This window comes from Ctenopharyngodon idella, chromosome 11 (assembly GCF_019924925.1).
Source record: "Ctenopharyngodon idella isolate HZGC_01 chromosome 11, HZGC01, whole genome shotgun sequence".
Taxonomy (NCBI): Eukaryota; Metazoa; Chordata; class Actinopteri; order Cypriniformes; family Xenocyprididae; genus Ctenopharyngodon; species Ctenopharyngodon idella.
The window spans coordinates 12,558,051-12,582,589 of record NC_067230.1 but is presented as its reverse complement, the minus strand read 5'-3'; the positions used below and the strand labels follow the sequence as shown (position 1 = coordinate 12,582,589).

The following is a 24,539-nucleotide window of genomic DNA, read 5'->3' as shown; positions in this document are numbered from 1 at the left end:
CTATGTTCATAATAAAAAAATCTGTTTAAATGTCTGATGTATTATCTTGTCCTTTTAACAGTTAAGGGGTTTTCCTGTGACTGACAGCGCTAGTCAAAGCATTTGTCAGTTGCGTTTTGTTCCGTGTTCACAACAATTCAGTCTTTTCAATGTAAAAGTCTTCTACTGACTGACACATATTTTAAAGCATAATGTAGGCTAATATCATTTTTATTAGTACAGTTGTTCACAGGAAACTGTTCAGTATCACAGTCAGCATTTTATCAGCACAGCATCTGTGCATTACTATATCTGTTTTATGTCTCCACTTTACCACAATCACAGCATGATGAAAACTGTGAAACAAATACCTTTTTTTAAATAATTTATCATTTCTGAGATAACGTTCAGACCCTAATGAACCAGGGACAATAATAATAATGATTTAAAAATAAATTTGCAAATAATATAATGTTAATTGTGTAGTCTATCATAATATTCTATCTGAAATTCAGAATCAACTTAAAAATTCCAGTTCTGTCCAAGATTATAGCTCGATGCATTTATAAGATGTCAGATTTAAATATCTCCCAATAAAAACAAAACGGGATGTCCTCAAGCAAACTGAATCAGTTTACTCGTTTCATGAACCACTATGGATTCAACAAGTTCAGTAATTGAAATGAAAGCAAATGGCGACATCTAGAGTCAAATGTTTGGTAGGCCTCCTGCCAAATATTGTCATCAATTTATATAGAATGCAAGTTATTCGGAGGATCTGTACTAGTCGCAGCTGTAAAAAGCTGTTTTTCACTGCATTTCCACAGACAGGGTTCCTAAACATTTTTCTTTCCAAAATTCATAGTTACACATCTAATATACTGATTTGCTGATCAATATACATTTAGTATTGCTGTCTTTATTATCAATGCTGAAAAAAAGTTTTTGCTGCTTATATTTTTGTGGAAACTGTGATATGTTTGGGGTAAGTAAGATTTAAAAAATGAAAGAAGAAAATTAATACTTTTATTAAGTAAGGACGTGTTAAACTGATCAAAAGTGACTTTTGAACTTTCAATTCATCCTAAAAAAATTAACCATGGTTTACACAACAATATTAAGCAGTACTGATAATAATAAGAACCATAATTAATAACTGAGCAGCAGGCCAGCATATTAGAATGATTTTTTGAAGGGCTGAAGACTGGAGTAGCCTAATGATGCTGAAAATTCACAGGAATAAATTACATTTTAAAACAGGCTGTATTCAAGCAGTTCATTTAAATTGTTCATAGTTTTGCTGTTTTACTGTATTTTTGATCGATTAAATGCAGCCTTGCATGCTGAGACTACTTTCAAAAAATATTAACTTTTTTTTTTTTGCCCACCAGTGTGTATTTAAAAAAAAAAAAAAAAAAGATTGTTTTACTTTAATGTAAGGTTAGGTAAGGCTTCGAATGAAGATTAAGAAAGATGGTAAAGAGCAAAGACAAGTTTCATAGCCTGTTGAAACTGTGTGTTTCGCTCCAGTTCAGTTGATGGCGGTAATGCACCAAACAGCCACTGTCGACAGCCAATACAATTCAAGAAGAAAAACGAAATTGTGGCAGATCTCAGGTCAGCCGTTAAGCCACAATTATCCCTGTGTGCACGTCATCAGTTCATGTACGCGTGTGTGCGGTGCGTTTAAAGCAAAAGGTTTGTATGTTTTCGCAACGATTTGAATTTCGCATGCGATGCAGTGCGATTAATGTACACACACAATGTTTGATTTTATTGTTCGCTTGTGTTTTGTGAAAGGCAATTCTTTTGTACCTGGCATTCGGAGATCACTATCAAAGGTTGTAGTAAAATATAATTGTATAAAATATAATGACCTGTATTTATGACTTTTTTTTTCTCGTAGGTGGGGATGGAAAACAATTTTCACGTGGTTATTTTCTGTGCATTGATCTCTTTGCACCTAATGCTGGTCCAAGGAGCCAGACAGGGTCAAGACATCAAATGTGGAGGTATTTCAACCTTTGCATGAGCACATGAATATATTCTTATACATAGACGGCTATTGTGGGTTGATTGTAATAAAACTTGTGCTGTTACATACCTTCATAATTGCATCATTTTTCCCCCCCAGCATGCAGGGCATTAGTTGATGAAATGGAATGGGCCATATCGCAAATAGATCCTAAGAAAATGATCCAGACTGGATCATTTAGGATTAATCCTGATGGCAGTCAGTCAGTAAGAGAGGTGAAATATTTGTGTTTCATAATGACCCTGGTTCTCAGTTTTTTTTTACACCAACTTAGAGGATTTTAACTTCATGTATTTGTTTTAATGTACTCAGGTTCCCTTTTCTCGCTCTGAGGGTCACCTGCTTGAACTGATGGAAGAGGTTTGTGAGAAGATGAATGATTACGGCGAACATGTTGACCCTGCCACCAATCGAAAGACATACGTGAGACACACGTCCCGTGACGGCACCGCCATGGACCTTTCTGATGTGGCCTTTGACTCCAGAGTCAGCTCCAGTTTAAAGTTTGCTGTAAGATCTATTCTTTCATTTCTTTACACCTTTATTTTTAGGTAAAGACATGACAAAACTTAAGCTCTACAGTTGTAAACACAAATTATTCTGATATTGAGTGCACTTTGCTGTTGATTTGATGCATTTCCTTATCAGTTTAGAAACGTCTCTCTTATGTTTTTTCACAGTGTGAAACGATTGTTGAGCAGCATGAGGATGAACTTATTGAATTCTTTTCTCATGAGACAGACAATGTCAAAGACAAGCTCTGCAGTAAGAGGACAGGTAATATTGTAATATAATAATTATATGAAATAAATTATATGAAATTTTGATATGTCTCACAACATAGTCACATAACTTATTTCCCCACACATGGATCTTTTTTACCTGTTAAAAACATTCTCTTTTCAAGCATATTTAAAGGGTTAATTCACCCAAAAATTAAAGCTCTGTCATCAATTACTCACCGTCATGTTGTTCCAAACAAGTAAGACTCTGGAACACCAATTAAGTTATTTTTAATGAAATCTGAGAGGTTTCTGTCCCTTCATTAACCTAAAACTATGACGCTTCAAAATGTTCATAAAGAGATTGTAAAATAAATCCATATTACCTGAACCATTTAATCCAAGTCTTCTGAAGAGACATGATCACTTTATATGACGAACAGATTTAGGGTACATTTACACGATAATGATGTACTAAAATGGAAAAGTGGAAAAAATGGAAAAGTTTTTGAAAAGTTTCACATACAGGCGACAACACTGTCAAAACGGTCCCCGTTCACATGGATCCGCGGAAACGGCTAAAAGCGCTGTATTCTGCTGCCAGGCCAGTAGTTGGCGATGTTACTTTGTAAAGAAACACTACGCACCTATAGACTGACTTGCACAAATTCACATTTTTGTAGTTTACAGAGACGATAACAGTATTGCTTTCAAAAACTTGCACTCTGAAACCCATTTTCGAAAGTTTGCATTTTCAGGCTCTCAAAATGCTGTTGTTGTGTAAATGAACAGCCAAAATGCATTAAAATGATTTCAGTCGTGTAAACGCTCCCTTAAAGGATTAGTTCACTTCAGAATTAAAATTCCCTATTAATTTACTCACCCCCAAGTCATCCAAGATGTTTACGTCTTTCTTTCTTCAGTCGAAAAGAAATGAAGGTTTTTGAGGAAAACATTCCAGGATTTTTCTCCATATAGTGGACTTCAGTGAGGTTCACGGGGTGGAAGGTCCAAATTGCAGCTTCAAAGGGCTCTACATGATCCCAACCGAGGAATAAGGGTCTTATCTAGAGAATCAATCTGTCATTTTCTAAAAAAAACAAATTTGTATACTTTTTAACCACAAATGCTCATCTTGCACTGCTCTGCGATGCGCCACGCATTACGTAATCACGTTGGAAACGTCACACGTGATGTAGGCGGAAGTACCGATCCAGTGTTTACAAAGCAAACGTGCAAAGACTAAGTCAAATAGCCTTTACAAAAAAAGGTAAAACAACAATGTCGGACGATTTTGAAGTTGGAGTTTTTCACCCTACCGCGGTACTTCTGCCTACGTCACACGTGACCTTTGTAACGTGATTACGTAATGCATGGCGCATCACAGAGCTAGTGCAAGACGACCATTTTTGGTTAAAAAGTATATACATTTTTTTTTTTTTTAAGAAAATGACAGATTGTTTCACTAGATAAGACCCTTATTCCTCGTCTGGGATCATGTATAGCCTTTTGAAGCTGCACTGAAACTGACATTTGGACCTTCCACCCATTGATCCCTGTTGAACTCCACTATATGGAGAAAAATCCTGGAATGTTTTTCTCAAAAACCTTCATTTCTTTTTGACTGAAGAAAGAAAGACATAAACATGACATGGGGGTGAGTAAATTATCAGGACATTTTAATTCTGAAGTGAACTAATCCTTTAATTTAGGCTTTTATTGATTTTATTTGAAGGCTGCATCCTCCAGAGGTCACATTTGTCTGCCACATGCATCATTGAGGCTGCCTCATTTCAGTAAAGTAACTTTTACATTCCAAAGTCATAAAGAAATTGGAACAATTTAAGCTTCACATAGAATAATGGTCAATTTTATAATGGTTACTTTTAATCAATCCTTGATGACATACGCGGCCGACAAATGCAACCTCTGGAGTTACACAGCACGTTTGAGCTTCAGCAAGAACCAATGAGGTTCATTCTCGTGTTACGCAGCACGTTTGAGCTTCCACAAGAACCAATGAGATTCATTCTCGTGTTACGCAGCACGTTTGAGCTTCAGCAAGAACCAATGAGGTTCATTCTCGTGTTACGCAGCACGTTTGAGCTTCCGCAAGAACCAATGAGGTTCATTCTCGTGTTACGCAGCACGTTTGAGCTTCAGCAAGAACCAATGAGGTTCATTCTCGTGTTACGCAGCACGTTTGAGCTTCAGCAAGAACCAATGAGGTTCATTCTCGTGTTACGCAGCACGTTTGAGCTTCAGCAAGAACCAATGAGGTTCATTCTCGTGTTACGCAGCACGTTTGAGCTTCAGCAAGAACCAATGAGGTTCATTCTCGTGTTACGCAGCACGTTTGAGCTTCAGCAAGAACCAATGAGATTCATTCTCGTGTTACGCAGCACGTTTGAGCTTCAGCAAGAACCAATGAGGTTCATTCTCGTGTTACGCAGCACGTTTGAGCTTCAGCAAGAACCAATGAGGTTCATTCTCGTGTTACGCAGCACGTTTGAGCTTCCACAAGAGCCAATGAGATTCATTCTCGTGTTACGCAGCACGTTTGAGCTTCAGCAAGAACCAATGAGGTTCATTCTCGTGTTACGCAGCACGTTTGAGCTTCAGCAAGAACCAGTGAGGTTCATCCTCGTGTTACACAGCACGTTTGAGCTTTCGCAAGAACCAATGAGGTTTGTTCCTGTGTGTCAAGCAAGTACTGTTGAGCTTCTGTTCATGTTTGCTGATCAATGTTTATATGTAAAAAAAAAAAAAAAAAAGGCCTAAATTAAATCTGTTCATCTTATAAAGCGACTACATAAAGTGTCTCTTCAAAAGACTTGGATTAAACCGCTCGTTTCATATGGATTTATTGTATGATCTCTTTTTAAACAATGTTTTGGGTTAATAGACTTTCAATGGAGGGGCAGATTTCATTCAAAATATCTTCATTTGTGTTCCAAAGATTAGCAAAAGTCTTACGGGATTGGAATGACATGAGGCTGAGTAAATAATGACAGAATTTCCATGTTTGGTTAAACTATACTTTTAACAAAATATGTACAATGTTGTGTAATATATTTACAAGGACATCTTGATCATCCCGTATCACCAATACATTTTGCATATTACACTTTTTGTTACTCCTCCCACAGATCTTTGTGACCATGCCCTGAAGATACCACATGACGAGTTATGAACCGAGCAGCTTTACCAATGTGTTCACCTGTTAAACTTCAGTAAACAGACTGATTCTCTTACTTGTTGAGGACGCTGAACATGCAGAGATCTACATTATGTAATGTACTTGACCCTATGGGTTAACTGTTGACCTGTTCAACTGTATTAATGGCGTTACCATCAAAACTGTCCATTGTCATTAATTAAAGCTGACTTTCTACAGCTAAAATGAGATCTCTTTATGAGTCTCTCCAATGGCATACTTTTATATTTAACACTATTTGGGAGCACTTAGATTTTAGTTTAGAAGATAATTTGCAGTATATTGATTATAAGCACAGCGATGTGGTGTTTTTTTTTTTCTCCATGTCACAAATCTGATTAGATTACTAGTCCTCAAGTCTTAAACTATTAGGCTGCCACCACTTTGTATGGAGATGTATGCAGTTTACCAACTTTTGTGTTTTCATTTGTTTTTCAAATATAATTTAATTTGATTGTTGCTTCTGTATTTATCAACATTCTTTATGTTGTTTGAATACAGCATTCATTCTGTTATATGGATATCACCATGTTATATTGTTGTTGTTGTATTAATAAGCAAAATCTTACTCCCAATTTATTGTTACAGTATGGAGCCATGGTGTTTTAATATACAGCAGCACAATGAGGTCTTAATTGTCAAAGGGATCAAATCTCGTATTTTCCTAACGTTTTGAGAGTTTTAATCATGTATAGTAAAAACTTGAGCTGAATTTTCTAGCATCAAGATGTACAACGCAGAACGAGAAAGAAACATAAAACTGTACTTGCTACTAAATGTGGTCCTACCTCAGGAGGGAGAAAAATTAAAATGTCTTTTACAATATCTTTTAAAGTCATTTATTGGTGAGTATATCAATAAATAAAATCATTTCTGCATTGAGAGTTTTGACACTGATTGACAGAAGGGGGGTGGGGGTGGTTATTCTTGATAATAAAGCTCCTTTGTTTAATTAAAGGAGCTTTATTCATTTATAGCAACCCTGCCCTTCAGATTAATGACTGTTAATCTTTGTTCACACCTGCTATAACCCTTATAGCTTGCCAAAATTAATTTAAAATTATTCTACAACATTGTAAAACAATAAACTATTATGAAAAGCGCATGAATATTCAATGACATAATAAACTTTATCTTTGCATTGTCTTGATTTAAACACTTCAATATGATGAAATAAATCACACCTAAACTGCAGCTTCTTACAAACTGATCACTGAAGTTTCCATATAAACATTAACAGTCATGTTTCATACACACATGCCTTTGTTAGTTTCCTTCATAATTTAAGAATTTTCTCATGTAAATAAACCACATTTTAATTCCAGTCACACCAGAACACTTACAGTATCCTCGAAGCTTTACAAATGGAACAAAAAGGAAATTAAAAAAGGAAAGCTTGCTGGCAATGGAGGCCTCACTGAGCCATTGGATTTTATCAAAAATATCTGAATTTGTGTTCTGAAGATGAACGAAGGCCTTACGGGTGCGGAATGACATGAGGGTGAGTACTTAATGACATAATTTTCATTTTTGGGTGAACTAACCTTTTAAATTACTTAAGTGAATTAATTAAAAATGTTCACAATTCTTTAGACCGTTCATAAAGACAAGCCTTTAAATGGCAAGTAAAGATTTTTATTTCAATAGGCATCCACAATTGAGGTTCACTGCCATTTAGTTGAGCCATGTATCTTTTCTTAAACTGAACTTCAATGAAACAGAGATGCTCAAAGTATGGTAAGAACTACAATCATACAAAAGAAAAACAGTATGCTAATCATAATGTGAATTCATCTATCCACGGTAATGCTGACAAGTAGGAATGGCCTATGTTTGTTTAGAAATCCATTAGTTTTTCTTTTTATCTTTTATCTTAAAAATGTGACATCAAGGGAACATAATGGCCAAAGAACACCGTACGAGCCTCCTGGCGTGTAATATCTCTTTTCTACAGTAGATGGCGCTGTAAACCACCAGCTTCATATTACAGCGCAGTTGTACTAGACTAGTGCTGTTCACCGTTCATTATTAACGGTCAAAGGAAACTTTATTTCCTTTATACACGTTTTACTGTATTATCAGTTTCCTAATGAATAAACTCCGACCTGAGTAATCTGAGGAGATGGGAAAATTAAACATAAGAGAGCAGGTAAGCGTCAAGAATGTTTTCGCTTGAGTTTTCTTCAGAAGCATGGTCAGGACATACCTAGTTTGTTCAGTGACATGTTGCCGGTTTCAGTTTAATTTTTTAATATACTTACCCTGGTGATATACACAGATAAAGCTAGATAAAAACTGTCACTGTAAAACTAGTTATATCTATGTCAACTAGTAATAACGTCATTTCAGTATGACCTGCTAGTTTAATTTAGTCGATATAGGTTAATTTATGTGTGTATTCGTTCACTAGGGAAAATACTGATTTCTCTTCATTGCACATTTTTTAGCATGATTTTTTAAGACTTGGGTAACACTTTACAACAAGGTTTCAATAGTTAACTACTTTAGTTAATATGAAGAATGAACTCTACAGCATTTATTAATCTTAGTTAATGTTAATTTACTAATACATTATTAAAATTAAAAGTTGTATTTGTTAACATTAGTTAATGCACTGTGAACTACATGAACAAACAATGAACAGCTGGATTTTTTTTAAACTAACATTATTAATAAATACTGTAACAAATGTATTGCTCATCATTAGTTCATGTTAGTTAATATATTAATTAATGTTAATGAACCTTACTGTAAAGTGTTACCAAGACTTGTTGTATGTTTACATAACTTAGACCCAAATTAAAAAAATTTAAAAATAGCAAAATCCTCATCTCCACACTCTAAAAAAATGCTGGTTTAAAAACAACCCAAGTTGGGTTGAACTCAGCGATTGGGTTAAATATTTGCCCAACCTGCTGGGTAGTTTTATTTAACTCAACTATTGCTTAAAAATTACTATATGGCTGGCTTAAAATGATTAAAAATCATGCACATAATTACTAGAGACAACAATAATAATCAAAAGGTGAACATTTATTAATAAGCTATTTAAAAAAAAGTTTGTTTATTATTTAATTATTATTGATTAAACTTATTAATAAATGTTCATTTATTAAACATATTAATAAATGTTAATTTCCAACTTATTTGGGGTTCATTTTAAGCAAGCAATACAGTACTTTTTAAACAATAGTTGAGTTAAATAAAACTACTCAGCAGGTTGGGTCAAACATTTAACCCATCCACTGGGTTTGTCCATTTTTAAGCCATTTTTAACCCATTTTTGTTGTTTTTAACCCAGAATTTTTTAGAGTGTATACAGTCATGGCCAAAATATTGACATTATATATATATATATATATATATATATATATATATATATATATAAAATCCAGAATTTTCTCAAAAACAAGTTGAAATTGAACCAAGAATAGTGATGGCCACTGATAATTTATATAAAATACTGCTGTATTCCATAATTAAAAGGAATTCTCAAGTTTTATTTCATGGTGACTTTAAAAATGACAATAAACCTGACTATGAATATGAAAAAGATGACACTAAACCATCTGGACACTTTGCACAAACCCTGTATTCGTAATAATTTCCTCTCCAAACTTCACTGATCCTTCTGTCTGTCTCTCTTTCAGTCGCTCCTGGTCCAGGCAGTATTCAGCCAGAATGCTGAAATGGTGGAATTTTTGTTGGAACAAATGGAAGAAGTGGATGAATTGGTATATGTCTTGTGTAATTTAAAGAAACGTCCTGATTCTTACAAATTTCATTACTCCTTTTACATCTTTGTATGAATGCATAGTAATTCCATATACTGATGACTAGAATGCTGAAATACTGCATATTAAAATTATAGAGTGAACACATATTTTTCTCGATATTAAAACTGTTTGATGTTTCAGGACCAAGAGTGCCGCACCGCCCTGCATGCTGCAGCGTATGTGGGTGGAGTTCATATCATGGAGCTCCTCATCAGTTCAGGTGATAACAGGAATTTCAGCATATTAGAATGATTTCTGAAGGATCGTGTGACACTGAAGACTGCAGTAATGATGCTGAAAATTCAGCTTTGATCACAGTAATAAATTACATTCTACAATATAGTGGATTAGTGGATTGGGTGGTTAGTTCACCCAAAAATGAAAATTCTGTCATTAATTACTCACCCTCATGTCGTTCCACACCTGTAAGACCTTCGTTCATCTTCAGAACACAAATTAAGGTATTTTTGATGAAATCCAATGGCTCAGTGAGGCCTGCATTGCCAGCAATAACACTCCCTTTTTCAAATGCCCAGAAAGCTACTAAAAACATATTTAAAACAGTTCATGTGACTACAGTGGTTCAATCTTAATGTTATGAAGCGACGAGAATAATTTTTGTGCCCCAAAAATAACAAAATAGAGACTTATTTAACAATATCTAGTGATGGGCGATTTCAAAACACTGCTTCATGAAGCTTCGAAGCTTTACGAATCTTTTGTTTCGAATCAGTGGTTCAGGGCGCCAAAATCAGTAATCAGTAAATTTCAGTAAACGAGGCTTCGTTACGTCATAAGTGTTTTGAAACTTCAACAGCTCACGTGACTTTGGCAGCTTGATACACGCTTCGAACCACTGATTCGAAACAAATGATTCGTAAAGCTTCGAAGCTTCATGAAGCAGCGTTTTGAAATCGCCCATCACTAGATATTGTTAAATAATTTGTTTCGAAGATGAACAAAGGTCTTACGGGTGTAGAACAACATGAGGGTGAGTAATTAATGACACAATTTTCATTTTTGGATGAACTAACCCTTTAAAGTCCCCCTGTAGTCAATAATTTTATCCCTTAAAACTCATCTTTGAACACCAAAATGACACATTTAAACATTTATTCCTGTGAAAAAAAATTCTTCATGCCTTGAATTAGCTTGAATGTAACTCTACACCCTTGCTTCATTTAGTATATGCGGAATCATGAATATGCAAATTAGCCCCGCCTCCACTCACTCGCACGAGCTCAGAGATCCACTCGGTCAACTTACTGAGGTAAACGCTGTACAATGGTATCGCTCTTTACAACATTGGACACATGACGGTAATTAATATGATTATCCTTTTGCTTGACTATGTTATCAAACAGCTAATAACGTGTTGCTAATGTTACACAAACCATGTTCCCGTTCGTGAGTCAGACAGCTGTCTTCTAAAAATCAGTATCCTTAGAAACGTTTTTAACACCTTAACTTCAGTGGAGAAACGCATATAGTTCATCATACACCCGCCATATTGCTAAATCTACACGATTTTTTTATCAACAGAAAAATATACGGGGATGGCTTCTTGAGAATCTCCGTCTTCAGAGCACTCATGGTTAATGATATGGTAAAGCCCGCCAGCACTTTGACGTGATTGGTTGCAAGGTAGTTTGTGACGTCACAGCGATTGTGACACCAGCAATTTCAAACTGCGGGTTTGAGACTGTCTTTTTCACTGCAGTTTTAAATAGAAAATATTCAGCAATGGTGTTGACTTATGAATTTGCACATGGTTTGTCTTAAAGCATATAAAAAACACCACATAGACATGTAAACAACGTTAAACACTTGGTTTTCACCACAGGGGGACTTTAAACAAAATATCGATTGTTTCTTCTTTCTGTTTTTGTCATTGATGGCCTGTGGTCTTGTGTTTTAGGTGCTAATGTTAATGCTAAAGACCAGGAGTGGTTGACTCCTCTGCATCGGGCTGCTGCCTCACAGAACGAAGTATGAGAGGAGTTTTAAAATTATTTAGCTATTGTGTTTCATGTGCTTCTCTCATTTTGTGCTGTTGTGATTGCAGGGGTCTGTTAGGCTGCTGCTGAAGAAGGGAGCAGAGGTGAACGCACAGGACAAGTTCTGTCAGACGCCTCTACATGTAGCTGCAGCCAACAGAGCGACAAAGTGCGTGGATGTCCTACTTTCTTACATGAGCAGTATGAATGAAGCCGATCGGTTTGGGAGAACTGCTTTACATCACGCCATCCACAGTGGACATGCAGATGTAAGGCAAGAACTGACACTGAATATAGTGGACATTCATTTGAGGATTTATATGAAACTCTGTGGCTACGTCTACATTAACCAGGATACATTTGAAAATGGCTTTTTCGTTTCAAAATGCTCTTCGTCCACACTAAAGTGGAGTTTCTCATCCACATTAAAAGTCACCATGAAATCAAAATGGACAATTCTTATTTTTTTATGGATTATTGCAATATTTATTCTAAATGATTTATCCATGTACATCATTATTGTTTTAAATTCATGTCCTCGTAATCTTGAATAAGAATAACTTCCCCTCCTTCTTGCAGAGACATCTCTTCTCTGACGATGAGGGCGGGGCAACCTGTCACTCACATGAGATCCACCAATAGCAAACCACAACCATCCAATCAATTCCCCACAGACAAAATCAAGCCCCGCCCTACATTTGTTCTTGTTTCAGAAGCCATTTCACTCAGATTTACAGCACAATAGGGAAGAAAAGACTATCGCAACTTCTGTTTCATGACGACTTTGAACATCTGAAAACGCTTAAATCATCTTACTGCGCATGTGTAAAACATAATGACATAATAAAGCTCTCAATTTGGCATAAATATCTCACCATTAATTGTTGGCCAAAAGTGATGTCCGGAGGGGACATTTGTTTTAATGACCCTATGAGTGTGATTAAACCATCAAAATATGAGGAAAATATTTCATATTTTTAAATATTTTAAATTTGAGGGAAGAACAAAACACTAAACTTGGTTAAAGTGTTTATCTGGCAAAAATTATTTGGCAAAAAAAGGCAAATACAGCTACAGGTTTTATTCTACTATGCAAAAAACTGCATAGAAAAACAAAAAGCTTACAAGAAAAGCATACATTGACTATAACTGACATAATCAGGTTATTCATATTTCATTTTTGGTTTTCTCTTGTTTTTGCATGTTTATAATATCTTTGTATGACAGCCTGGCCAAAAATGATGTTGCACAATTTGACGTTTCATTGTGTTATTATCGCAAATAAAACAATAGACTCCATGCACAACTACGCAATATGCTTACAAAATCTTCAGCAAATTTTTAAAAACATTTTAATAAAGGGTGAAATGTCAATTTTCCCAGGCACTTTTGGCCACTACTTTATGGTCAAAAACACAATTGCCCTCATGTTTTAAATTTATTTTGTAGGAATGTAACATAAAGATTGTAAAAAGTAACATTTAGCAACACTGTGAAAGTAAAGGGCAGACACAACAATGCCAATATAACACGAGATAGTACGATTTGCATCATCATTTCGAATATCTCTGTCCACACTACAATGCGAATCCACTTTAGAGAGCGTCTTCGTAAAAAGATCACCACAAAACAGCGTCTCAGTGTGGACAGAAGGAGTTTGTACATATGCCCGGATTCATGTAGACGTAGCCTTCTTCATCTCTTAAACGTTATCAGTGAGGTTTGGATGTTATATAACCCTTTGATGATGTCCTTAGACAGTGACCCTGCTCCTAAATAAAGGGGCCAACCTGAGTGCCAGAGACATAAAGGACAGGCAGCCCATCCATTTGGCTGCTCATCTAGGTATCTGGTCCTCTGAAGAAGCATATATATAGATTTCTGCTGAGAATAGTGTGTTATCTTATAGAGACTTGATTGTGTCTGATGATCAGGGCATCTGGAGGTTGTGAAGCTCTTAGTAGCGTGCAGTGCTGATGTGTCCTGCAGGGATAAGCAGGGATTTACCCCTCTACATGCGGCAGCTCTTGGTGGACACACTGAAGTGGTCAAGTACCTCCTGAAACATGGAGCACAGGTGAGCAATCATATCTAGACATTAGTGGGTATTTCTACATGTGACACCTACTAGTTTTGTGTAGTATATTAGCATTAATTTTTAATGTCTCATTTAAATTGTATTTTTATAATTATATTTTCTCTGTAAAATTATATTCATATTTTCAATGCTTTAACTTTCGGACTGTGTAGTATTTCAGACTGATTTGATGGGGGTGGGACATGTTAGGATATGATATTATTGGTTAATATTGTTGCTCATGTAGTCTTAAAGTGCCCCTGTTATGCTTTTTGGGATACTCCCTTTCATGTAGTGTGTAATAGAGCTGTTTGTGAATGTAAAAGGTCTGCAAAGTTTCAAAGATCAATGTGCAGATAAATGGAGTTTTTGTCTCCTAAAAGAAAGAAGTGATTCTGAACTGAAACAAGTAGTCAGTAATTCCAGTGTATTCTCTCTCCTCCTGAACCTACATAGGTTTGTAACATATTTGCATAATGCCAGTCTATGGTCTTCATTGGCTGCTTGTGAACAGCATCTACTTTGACCCTCAAACACTGTAGTTGTATCTGAGACTGGAAGAGTTTGGTTCGCATTGTTCGTGTCGCTGTTTTCTGCTGCCAAAGCAAATCCATGAGATTGATATGGTAAAACCGACACCATTGTTTCTGTTCGTATCACTGTGTGTCAAGTGCTGAGGAAGAGCAGAAATTCAGATATGATAACAGAGTGGACCATCTGACCAATCAGAGCAGAGCAAGCCCTCAGAAAGGCGGGGTTTAGAGAGACCGAATTCTTGATCAAACCGTTTCAGACACTGTGAGAAAAGAGCTGATGCTGCAATGGATATTATGAGAAGATTAAATTGTTTTTGACCTTGAATGCATGTAAACCTGTTGTAGAAGACACCAAAAAAAAATTTGGAACTTTTAAAAATAGCAGAATAGTGGCACTTTAATTGAATCACTGGAAAAAAAAGTTGTTTCAGAGTTGTTTGTAATTACATGAGCGTAAGTGATGACACAATTTTCATTTTTGGGTGAACGAAAAAAGAAAACATATTGTATGGTTCTTAAAAAATGGTCAAAAATGGTTCCTAAAGGGATAGTTCAGCCAAAAATGAAAATCTGATGTTTATCTGCTTACCCCCTAGGGCATCCAAGATGTAGGTGACTTTGTTTCTTCAGTAGAACACAAATGATGATTTTTAACTCCAACCGTTGCGGTCTGTCAGTTGTATAATGCTTGTCAATGGGAACTCCATCTATAAGAGTCAAAAAAACATGCACAGACAAATCCAAATTAAACCCTGCGGCTCGTGACGACACACATGACGATGCGCATCCGGTTGGTGAGGTCTGAACGTGCTCTGACAACGGAAGTGATGTCTCGCACTCATTGAAGTATAAGTGCAAGAGATCACTTCCGTCATCAGAACGCGTGTTCAGACCTCACCAACCGGATGCGCAAGGCAGTTGGACATAGTGGTGTTTTAGAGGTAAAAAATTATATAAATACTGTTTGGTTTCTCGCACAAACTGATCGTTTTGTGTCTTAGGACATCAATGTGTCGTCACGAGCTGCAGGGTTTAATTTGGACTTATCTGTGCATGTTTTTTTGACTCTTATAGATGGAGTTCCCATTGACAAGCATTATACGACTGACAGACCGCAACGGTTGGAGTTAACTATCCCTTTAATTCCAACAACATCAGACAGATTTTTCTTTGGAGTAATGTGCACTTATGAATTGTGCACTAGATAAACTAAATAGAATCAAATTTTATTTCTTTCTCTCTCTGTCTGTTAGATTGATGAAGCAGATGGTTCTGGTAACAGTGCTCTCCACATGGCTTGTTATGCTGGGCAAGAGGTTATTGCAAGTCAGCTGGTTAACTGTGGTGCCAATGTTAACTGTTCAAACATACGTGGCTGCACACCGCTGCACCTGTCTGCTGTCTCCACCGACGGAGCAATGTGTCTGGAGCTGCTGGTCAATAACGGTGCAGACGTGAACATTCCGGTCAGGAGACATGAACCCAAAAACAGCAGATGGATATTGCGGGGTTTTTGTTCTCTGACCTTTCTTGTTTTCCTTTTAGAATAAAGATGGGAAGAGTCCTTTGCATATGACCGCCATTCAGGGACACTTCACCCGTTCCCAGATACTCATTCAGAATGGTAAGGCCAAGCTCAAACCATAAACTTTAAGACCTTAAAGGGTTAGTTCACCCAATAATGAAAATTCTGTCATTAATTACTCACCCTCATATCGTTCCACACCCTTAAGACCTTCATCTTCGGAACACAAATTAAGATATTTTTGATAAAATCCGATGGCTCAGTGAGGCCTCCACTGACAGCAAGACAATTAAAACTTTCAAATGCCCAGAAAGCTGCTAAAGACATATTTAAAACAGTTCATGTGACTACAGTGGTTCAACCTTAATGTTATGAAGCGACAGGAATACTTTTTGTGTGCCCAAAAAACAAAATAACGACTTTATTCAACAATATCTAGTGATGGGCGATTTCAAAACACTGCTTCATGAAGCTTCGAAGCTTTATGAATCTTTTGTTTCGATTCAGTGGTTCGGAGTGCGTATTAAACTGGCAAAGTCACGCCCCCCAGTGGTGAACCATTGAAATTTCGAAACACTTATCATGTAACAAAAGCTCGCTTACTGAAATCACGTGACTTTGGCGCTCCGAATCCCCGGTTCGAAACAAAAGATTCGTAAAGCTTTGAAGCTTCATGAAGCAGTGTTTTGAAATCACCCATCACTAGATTTTGTTGCATTTTGATCGGTAAAGTAGACATCAACGTTTATCTGAATAATACACTTTTGTATACTTCTGTGATAAGTGGAATATTTGTAACAGAAATGATGCTGTGTGTTTGAAAAGATTGTTTGTGAAGCTGTTCATAAAAAAAGCTGTTTGTTAAAAATTGCAACTGCTCTCTTTAGATCAACATCAGCGCGAACACAGATTTGAATGTTGCGATTTTATTTTTGTCAAAGGTTTAATATACACGGGCGAATCGTTGTCATTTAGGAATTAGATCATGTGGGTGATGAAATTCAGAATGCAATCTTTTAAAGATTAATCGTTCAGCTTGCCTTTGTGTGCCCCTCTCTCTTTCACTCTCTCTTTCTCTCTGCATTGATATCTGACATATATGAGTAGAGCAAGGGCTTTTAGTGAATTCATTGCTATAATATTCATGAGGTGAGGCGTCTCTATTAAAGGATACGCTACTTCCCCACCCATCACACCAGAACCGTTTCGGAACTGGGCTGAAAAAAAACAACAACACTTTTTGCCCGTAAGACGTATCGTTTTATAGTCAAGTGACACGATAATATTGAGACAATTTTGCTATCGTGATACCACGAAAGTTACATCCCTAGTAAACACGGAAGTGCTGCACTGCGTTCACTACATCAACTTGCGCACAAAAAGTATTCTCGTTGCTTCATAACATTAAAGTTGAACCACTGTAGTCATATGGACTATTTTAACGATGTCTTTACTGCCTTTCTGGACTTTGAAAGTGGTAATTACATTGGTGTCTATGGAGGAGTCAATGAGCTCTCGGATTTCATCAAAAATATCTTCATTTGTGTTCTGAAGATGAATGAAGGTCTTACAGGTTTGAGGGTGAGCAATTAATGACAGAATTTTCATTTTTGGGTGAACTAACCCTTTAAAGGCTTCTGGAAGAAAAACAAATGTAGGATGGGGCTTGATTTTGTCTGTGCAGAATTGATTGGATTGTTGTGGTTTGCTATTGGTGTATCTCATGTGAGTGACAGGTTTCCCTGCCCTCATCATCAGAGAAGAGAATAGATGTCGCTGCAAGAGGAAGCGCAAGTTATTTTGATTCAACATTATGAGGCACATGAATTTAAAATAAAAATAATGACGTTCACAGATAAATCATTTATCATAAATGCTGCAATATTCCATAAAAAAAAACAGGAATTTTGATTGGTGACTTTAAAGTACATATTATGGTACATATTTGTCAGCTTTTGTATATATATTTTTTCCTGTCTGGAAACCCAAAACAAAGCAAATGCAGAAAAACTGAGTTGAGGAAAGAGAAATCAACCCCAAGTCCTGACAGCCGGTGAATAGGACCAAAAATACAGCATACGCTGGTTTTCAACAAGGTTTTCAATGGTTCAATATTAATGGAACGTCACAAAGAAAGCAAATTCTGTCATCATTTACTCTGGTGCGATTTAAGCCACACGTACACGGGTATTTTTATAAATGGATTTTTTCCTCCGTTAAAAAAACAACAACAAAAAAACGCGTCCACACAAGCACGGTTTTAAAAAAAATGTCTGTCCACATGAAAGTGCAAAAACACGCTATGAAGCGCTGTTAAAAGTCATGTTGGCCAATCCATTGCATTTTATTACTATTATTATTATTATTATTAATTCCATAAACCAGCGTAGTATTGCATTCTGACACCTCTGTTCTGCAATATAATGGAAGAAACTGTGCATGTATCTGTATACATGTTATAAGCCCTGTTAGCACAGTTATAAGCAGCAACATTTTGGCTGCGTTCGTCATTGCACAGACTCGCCTCATGTAAACAAAGGAGATTGCAGCACACAATCTGACATCAAACAAAGGAGATAACAGCACACACTCCGATGTCACTGGCCAAAATTTCTGGAATGTCCCCTTCCCCTTGTACCACCTGCCTGCCAAAGTGGCTTTCCAGTTTGTGCTGCTGAAATGCAACTGAGCCACCATCATGCTTTCTGGCTTGTAGATTATTTGTAACAATGGTCTTTGTAAGGTTAAAAGAACTGTCAATTTTGTAATGTAATTCTTTTTTTTGTTTTGTTTTGTAGGTGCAGAGGTGGAGTGTGTTGATAAATTTGGTAATACTCCTTTTCACGCCGCTGCTAAACATGGTCACGAGTTGCTCATCAGTATACTCTTGAATAATGGTGCGGACGTGGCCAGGTGTGTCTTTACAAAACCATTTAAACACACAGACTCCTCGAGTAGAACAGACACATTAGAGTTCATATCCACTTTGTTCTTTTCTCCCCTCCTTGACATAACCAAACGCAGCTGGTGCAGTTTGCTGGCTTAGGACAACTCAAAAAGAGACCAAAATTATATACATCATGGCAAGAGTAGATTTAAAAGTATGCCCATTTTTTTATCTGATTTTTTTCATAAAGTGGGGTGGATGGACTACAGTACAAGCCAATACATTGAAATTGATGGTATTTCTGATGCTTTTAATGTTGCCAACAGTATACGACAACACCAGTGACTGAAATATGGCACACATTTTCTTTAAATCAATGTAAAAATCAATGTGAAATCCATTTAGCTGGCATGTTTGTGGATTCATAAAGTTAAGGGTTTAGTCAGTATTTTCAAGTATTTTTAAATTTAAATGTTTCTATAGAATGACTTTTGGAATGAATTTAAAGTAATTACTGGCTAAAGCACAAATGAGATGGTTTAAATCTTGTCATATCTTGAATATATTAAAAAATATTTAAATGCTCAATTAAATTGTAATTATGCTTTTACAATTACTGTGTAGGCAAGGCATTAATGGGATGACTCCATTGCACTTGGCGGTGTTTTACGGATTTTCAGACTGTTGTCGAAAGTTACTCTCCTCAGGTAAAAATCATAAACATATACAGTGTAGTAGGGGACATGTGCATTATTAATTTTGCAGATACTTGTATCCAAAATTATGTACAATGCATAATGATGATCCCATTGCCTTGACATTAACCCAGATGTATGTCAACTGTCTAGTATTGTATGTTTGTCTAACAAACATTTCCTGTCAGCAGGGTTCGACATAAACACGCTGGACAGCTTGGGAAGGACATGTTTGCATACAGCTGCTTCAGGCGGGTATGCTAAATGGTTACTATGAAGTAGTTTGTAAGTTGTATTTTAGTATATACTATTTTGGTATTAACTTTTTTTTTTTCAATTTGTTCACTGACAGAAATGTTGAATGTCTTAAATTGCTGTTGGACAGTGGTGCTGATTTAAGTAAAAAGGACAACTTTGGAAGGTAAAATCTTTATTTGTCAATAATAATAATAATTCTGTTATATATTCACATTGTGAATCTTGTGTATATATTCAGTGGGGTCCATAAGTATGAGACCACTAGGGAAAATTCTCCTGTTAATTGAACTATATTTACAAATTATATTTTGTAATTGCTACATGCACTCAAGTTGCATGTTCAAAACCTGATGTCCTTTGCAGGTCTCCATTGCACTATACATCAGTGAATGGATCATATCTGTGCACAGTGGCTCTGGTGAAAGCTGGAGCTGATGTTAATGAACTGGATCTGAATGGATGCAGTCCACTGCACTACGCAGCTGCTGCCCAAACCTCACACAGGTATAAAACTTATCACATTGCCAGACCCTTGTAATCTACACTCCATACAATTTTGTGAGAGAGCATGTATTTCTATGACATCCAATCAAATTACCTCATCTCTTACTGTCAAAACTGACTGCATCCACACAAGCAGCGTGCATATGATAGGTTGCGTGCAGATTATGCTGCCTTAGCAAATCATGCTACATTACTGCCGTTCTCGACAATGTACCTTTGTAAAAGTGGGGATTCAGCACTTACGTGCATGAAGAACAAATAGTCTATAGACACAGACTGTGCATAGAGATCGATTTAAGACTCAAACTCTCTTCTTTATAAAAACATAGCCTACCCTGAGTTCTTGTTTTTAATGTTGATAATATATTATACGAGCAAGAATGCAATTTTTCCTAAATATCCACACGATTGCAAATGTGACATTGATTTAATACAACAGTTCAACAAACAAAAGGGTCATATTAAGGGATGTAGCCTACATTTTAAACACAGGTTTCTCAGTATTGTTTGCTCTTTTTTGCAATGTAATAGTTCCAATGAATGCCACAGCAGAACTGCAACATGTAGCGATGTTTCGTGAATGAATTGTGTAAGTCATTGATTTAGTTACCCCATCAAAACAGCCAATTGCTTCCTTACTGAATGAATGAATGAATGACTCAATGACTCACTCATTAAGACAGTGACTTACCGCCACCTACTGGTTCTTCTGGATTTAGTTTATCTCAGTCTCATCTGTTTCTTCATGTAATCACAGACGAATTCGGATTCGGATTCGGATTCGATAATTGTGAGATCAGATCTCAGTGTGGAGCACCGGCTGTTGTCAGACTGCTTGTGCATACAAAAATCTCACTGGATTATTACAATTAATGGCAAACAGTGCAAATGATTATAAGAAATAATTACATAGTCGAAACTGAACTCTTGGCTGCATCAGTTATATCCGTTGGAATCAATTCCACCAGGAAATTGTGTAGAGACATGTATGAAAACATACATTTCAATGCCTTATCCGCTGTTTTATATTTGTTTTTGATGTGTTATGCTTTATCAGAGAGTGCTATGGTGCAAATCTGTTATTTTGTGTTTGTTTTCATGCACGCAAATACGCACGCACGTACGCAACTACTTTCACTTTGAGTTTGTTCAGATTTTCAAAGAACTGGTGGTTCAAAAGACCAAAACCTATCTTTATTGGTTGAGTAGATGACAGTTTCAACCATTCTGGGCACGGGGGTGGGACTAAGCATCAACAGTCATTCCTGTTTGGCTCAGAGGAACAAACCGCATGGTTTTCTTTGAAGAATCAATGCTGATCAAAACTTGATGATGTAATCACGTTTACTATGGAGCCTCTGAATGTCCGACTGAGACAAATGTGATACCACTGAAAAGCCGGGAATCTCTTCTTTACTTTATTAAACATTTAAGAACAATAGTTATTTTTAGCCGCGGGCAGCTGTGTCGGTCTTTAAGGGTTAACTCTGATAGCTCTCTTCATCAGATTGACCCTTAGTTTTGGCACTCAACTTGTCTACTCTTTATTCAATAAACCCTTTTGATCTCTTTGAGGTCCGGGGGGTCATGCTCGACCATCATGAAGAGAAGCTCTCCTCCGCTAAGCATGCTGTGGAAATGTTAATTGCTCAAGTCACCAAGCTGGCGGGCAGTTCTGATCAGGAGCCACATTTTCAGCCACAGCTGCTCCCCTAAGAACTCCCAAACTGTGGATCTCTTACACACATGAGCCTACTGCATGCCATTTATTCTTCACAGTGAAGCTGAGTTCTCTCTCTCTAGACTATCACATATGCCTCAGACAGAGCCAAGTTGGCCTTCGTAATTACTTTTGTCCAGTTGTGCTCAGGACTGGGGTGCTGCTGTCTGGAAGGCTGATGTTGAGTTCTGTGAGAGTTTTCTTGGAGTTCAAGGAGCAGATGAGTAACATCTTTGAATGCTCTGAATTTTAAAAAGGAAGGCTTTTCAACAGCTTGCTGCACTTTGCCAGGGTTAACGGTCTGTAGCTAATTGAATTCAGAATCCTGGTGGCAGCAAATGAAATCAGTTGTCACGTTAAAGGAGTCCCCCCTGGTCACAAGCCCATCACCCCTTCCTTTCCACCTAATGTCCACGCCGAACCAGAGTACATGCACCAGCCCAGCCGTAAAACTGACATCAGTCTCCTCAGAGGCACTTCTCCCCCTCTCAATATCCGCTCCCAGTGCGTAGCCTTGGACAGGTATTTGGCTGATTCCCTGACAGACGGTACCATCCGTGCTTAGGACCATCACTTAGGACCATCACTTGACCAGCTTAAACCAGCTAAGGACCAACTAAGGATCATCTTAAACCAGTTCAAACCAGCTGCCATGCTTCAAAACATACCTAACCAGCATATGCTGTTTTTTTCAACAGGGTATTTATTCCTGTCCTCTCTATTATTTCTTTGCCAGATTATTTTTGCTGCCAACATGTTTTCTAGTTGTGTCTTGCCTAGTCCTGTTCAGCTCTATTCTCATTCTCTGCCCAGCTGCCCTCTGGCTTTGGACTGTCTTGCCTGATTATGGGCCTGTTGCCCAGTCTGTGCACTCAGCTGGTTAATCTGCTTTTTTTCTCATCTCTTTTTTGTTCACTAAACACTTTTAAATTGCCCTCTTCTTTTGGGTCCTCAGCTCATGTAATGTTAGTTGTAGTAAGTCAGAATCAAAATGTAACAATTACTTTTGTTCTGCAGAATCATCATTACAACCTCACCGCACCATGGTGAATGCTGGGCTCATAAATATTAAAGAGGCCATATTATGCCCTTTTTCAAAGACTTGATTTTGTTTTGGGAGTCTACTAGAACAGGTTTTCATGGTTGAATGTTCAAAAAACACATTATTTTTCACATATTCTCCATTGTTGCAGCTCCTCTCTTCCCAGTCTGTCAGTAACGCTCTGTTTAGTTCCTGTCTCTGTGAAGCCCCTCCTTCTGAAAAGCAGTGTTCTCTGATTGTTTATTTAAATGAAGAATATTGTGATATGCTTCTTTTTTTTTGTCATCATATCAAAAGTGGGATTGAGATTTTCAAATTCAATTTAAGTTCAGCATCAGCAACTGTTAAACTCATAAAGAGAAAAGGAAGCTGAGAAAAAAGCTGAACCAGAGCTTGAAAGATGATTCATGTTCCAACAGAACAAAGAGCCTAATTCAAAATGGTTCATGTGAAATAACAATACAATTTGATGAAGCAAAAATTAAAATACTGTCATTATTTACTCACCCTCATGTCGATTCAAACCTAAATGGCTTATCCTCTTCTGTGAAACACAAAAGGAAAACTCTTGATGAAAGTATTGGTCAATACTCAAGATTTCAATGGCCAGTTAGTCTTTATAATTAATTCACTATATTTCAAGTCTTCAAAAGACATTGGAAAAGATTTGTGATGAGGATCAGACTAAAATGTAAATTATTTTCTGAAAATCTTGACATCCACCCTTAATGATTTATTGTGAGTTATATATACCTATAGCAACTAAACATTTATTTATTCGACTAATTTCAAATATGACTTACCTTTATGTTTTTTCCCAGTAGAGCTGAGCAGAACTGTCCTGACAAACAATCCAGCAGTGATAGTGATGAGGAGGCTCTGTGGTAAAGCATCCTTTGGGATTTGAAACTAAAATGACTGGCTATAAGTAAGCTTAACGCTACCTGACCCTTTATGTGTTGTGTGTTCGTACAGGTGTTTGGAGTTTCTTTTGCATAGCGGTGCTGATCCAACGCTGCGGGACAGTAAAGGCTTCAGTCCAGTCCACTACGCAGCTGCCCGTGGCGACAAACACAACCTAAAATTGGTAAATCACAAAGGTTAAGAAAACCAAAAGATTTGCCAATACTCATATCATGTCAAACCTTATATTATGTGAATTATGGGACATATGAGTAGAATTAGTCTCTTTTTTTAGATTAAGTTTGATGTTTTTACTCCTGCCAGTTCTGTCTAGTGGAAACAACTAAATTATACCCATATCTATCTATCTATCTATCTATCTATCTATCTATCTAATCTGTTAGGGGTGGGAATCTTTAGTCACCTCATGATCCGATCCAATTCTAAAACGATTCTTGATCTACTTTATTATTATTATTATTATTATTAATTAATTAATTAGTTTACCGACTTGAAAATCTTCAAATCCTTACATTTACATATCCTTACATAAGTAATTATAAGTACTTTTTTAAATAATTACAAATTGAAAAATGTAAATTGTAGGCGCATGTTAAGAATTTTAAACTAATATAACTTCAAAACACACAAGCATGTAGCAAATAA

The 24,539-nt window shown here is 36.7% G+C and overlaps 2 protein-coding genes across 7 annotated transcripts in view; both read left to right on the top strand.

Annotated features, from left to right (window-relative positions):
• Positions 1-1,512: 1,512 nt before the first annotated feature.
• cnpy2 (canopy FGF signaling regulator 2) lies at positions 1,513-6,837 on the top strand. Of its 3 annotated transcripts, none has more exons than XM_051913284.1 (6): positions 1,513-1,677; positions 1,886-1,991; positions 2,114-2,229; positions 2,327-2,524; positions 2,695-2,791; positions 5,886-6,837. In XM_051913284.1, the coding sequence occupies exons 2-6, from the start codon at positions 1,892-1,894 to the stop codon at positions 5,927-5,929; spliced, it is 555 nt and encodes a 184-aa protein (XP_051769244.1). In that variant the 5' UTR covers positions 1,513-1,677; positions 1,886-1,891; the 3' UTR covers positions 5,930-6,837. The 3 variants fall into 3 exon arrangements, with proteins under 3 accessions (XP_051769244.1, XP_051769243.1, XP_051769245.1); XM_051913283.1 differs by lacking the exon at positions 1,513-1,677 and adding an exon at positions 1,686-1,820; XM_051913285.1 differs by lacking the exon at positions 1,513-1,677 and adding an exon at positions 1,756-1,779.
• A 1,105-nt stretch (positions 6,838-7,942) lies between these two features.
• Positions 7,943-24,539, top strand: part of ankrd52b (ankyrin repeat domain 52b) — a 35,189-nt gene continuing 18,592 nt past the window's right edge. For 3 of the 4 annotated variants that reach the window (XM_051912885.1, XM_051912887.1, XM_051912888.1), the window contains exons 1-16: positions 7,943-8,102; positions 9,604-9,687; positions 9,871-9,949; positions 11,648-11,718; positions 11,795-11,995; positions 13,484-13,571; positions 13,661-13,803; positions 15,593-15,805; positions 15,885-15,963; positions 18,663-18,777; positions 19,376-19,458; positions 19,638-19,701; positions 19,799-19,867; positions 20,068-20,208; positions 23,792-23,854; positions 23,946-24,057. In XM_051912885.1, coding sequence (XP_051768845.1) covers positions 8,076-8,102; positions 9,604-9,687; positions 9,871-9,949; positions 11,648-11,718; positions 11,795-11,995; positions 13,484-13,571; positions 13,661-13,803; positions 15,593-15,805; positions 15,885-15,963; positions 18,663-18,777; positions 19,376-19,458; positions 19,638-19,701; positions 19,799-19,867; positions 20,068-20,208; positions 23,792-23,854; positions 23,946-24,057 — 1,632 coding nt within the window. In that variant the 5' untranslated portion in view covers positions 7,943-8,075. The remainder of the gene's footprint in view (positions 8,103-9,603; positions 9,688-9,870; positions 9,950-11,647; positions 11,719-11,794; positions 11,996-13,483; positions 13,572-13,660; positions 13,804-15,592; positions 15,806-15,884; positions 15,964-18,662; positions 18,778-19,375; positions 19,459-19,637; positions 19,702-19,798; positions 19,868-20,067; positions 20,209-23,791; positions 23,855-23,945; positions 24,058-24,539) is intronic. The other variant, XM_051912886.1, reaches the window with a different exon arrangement.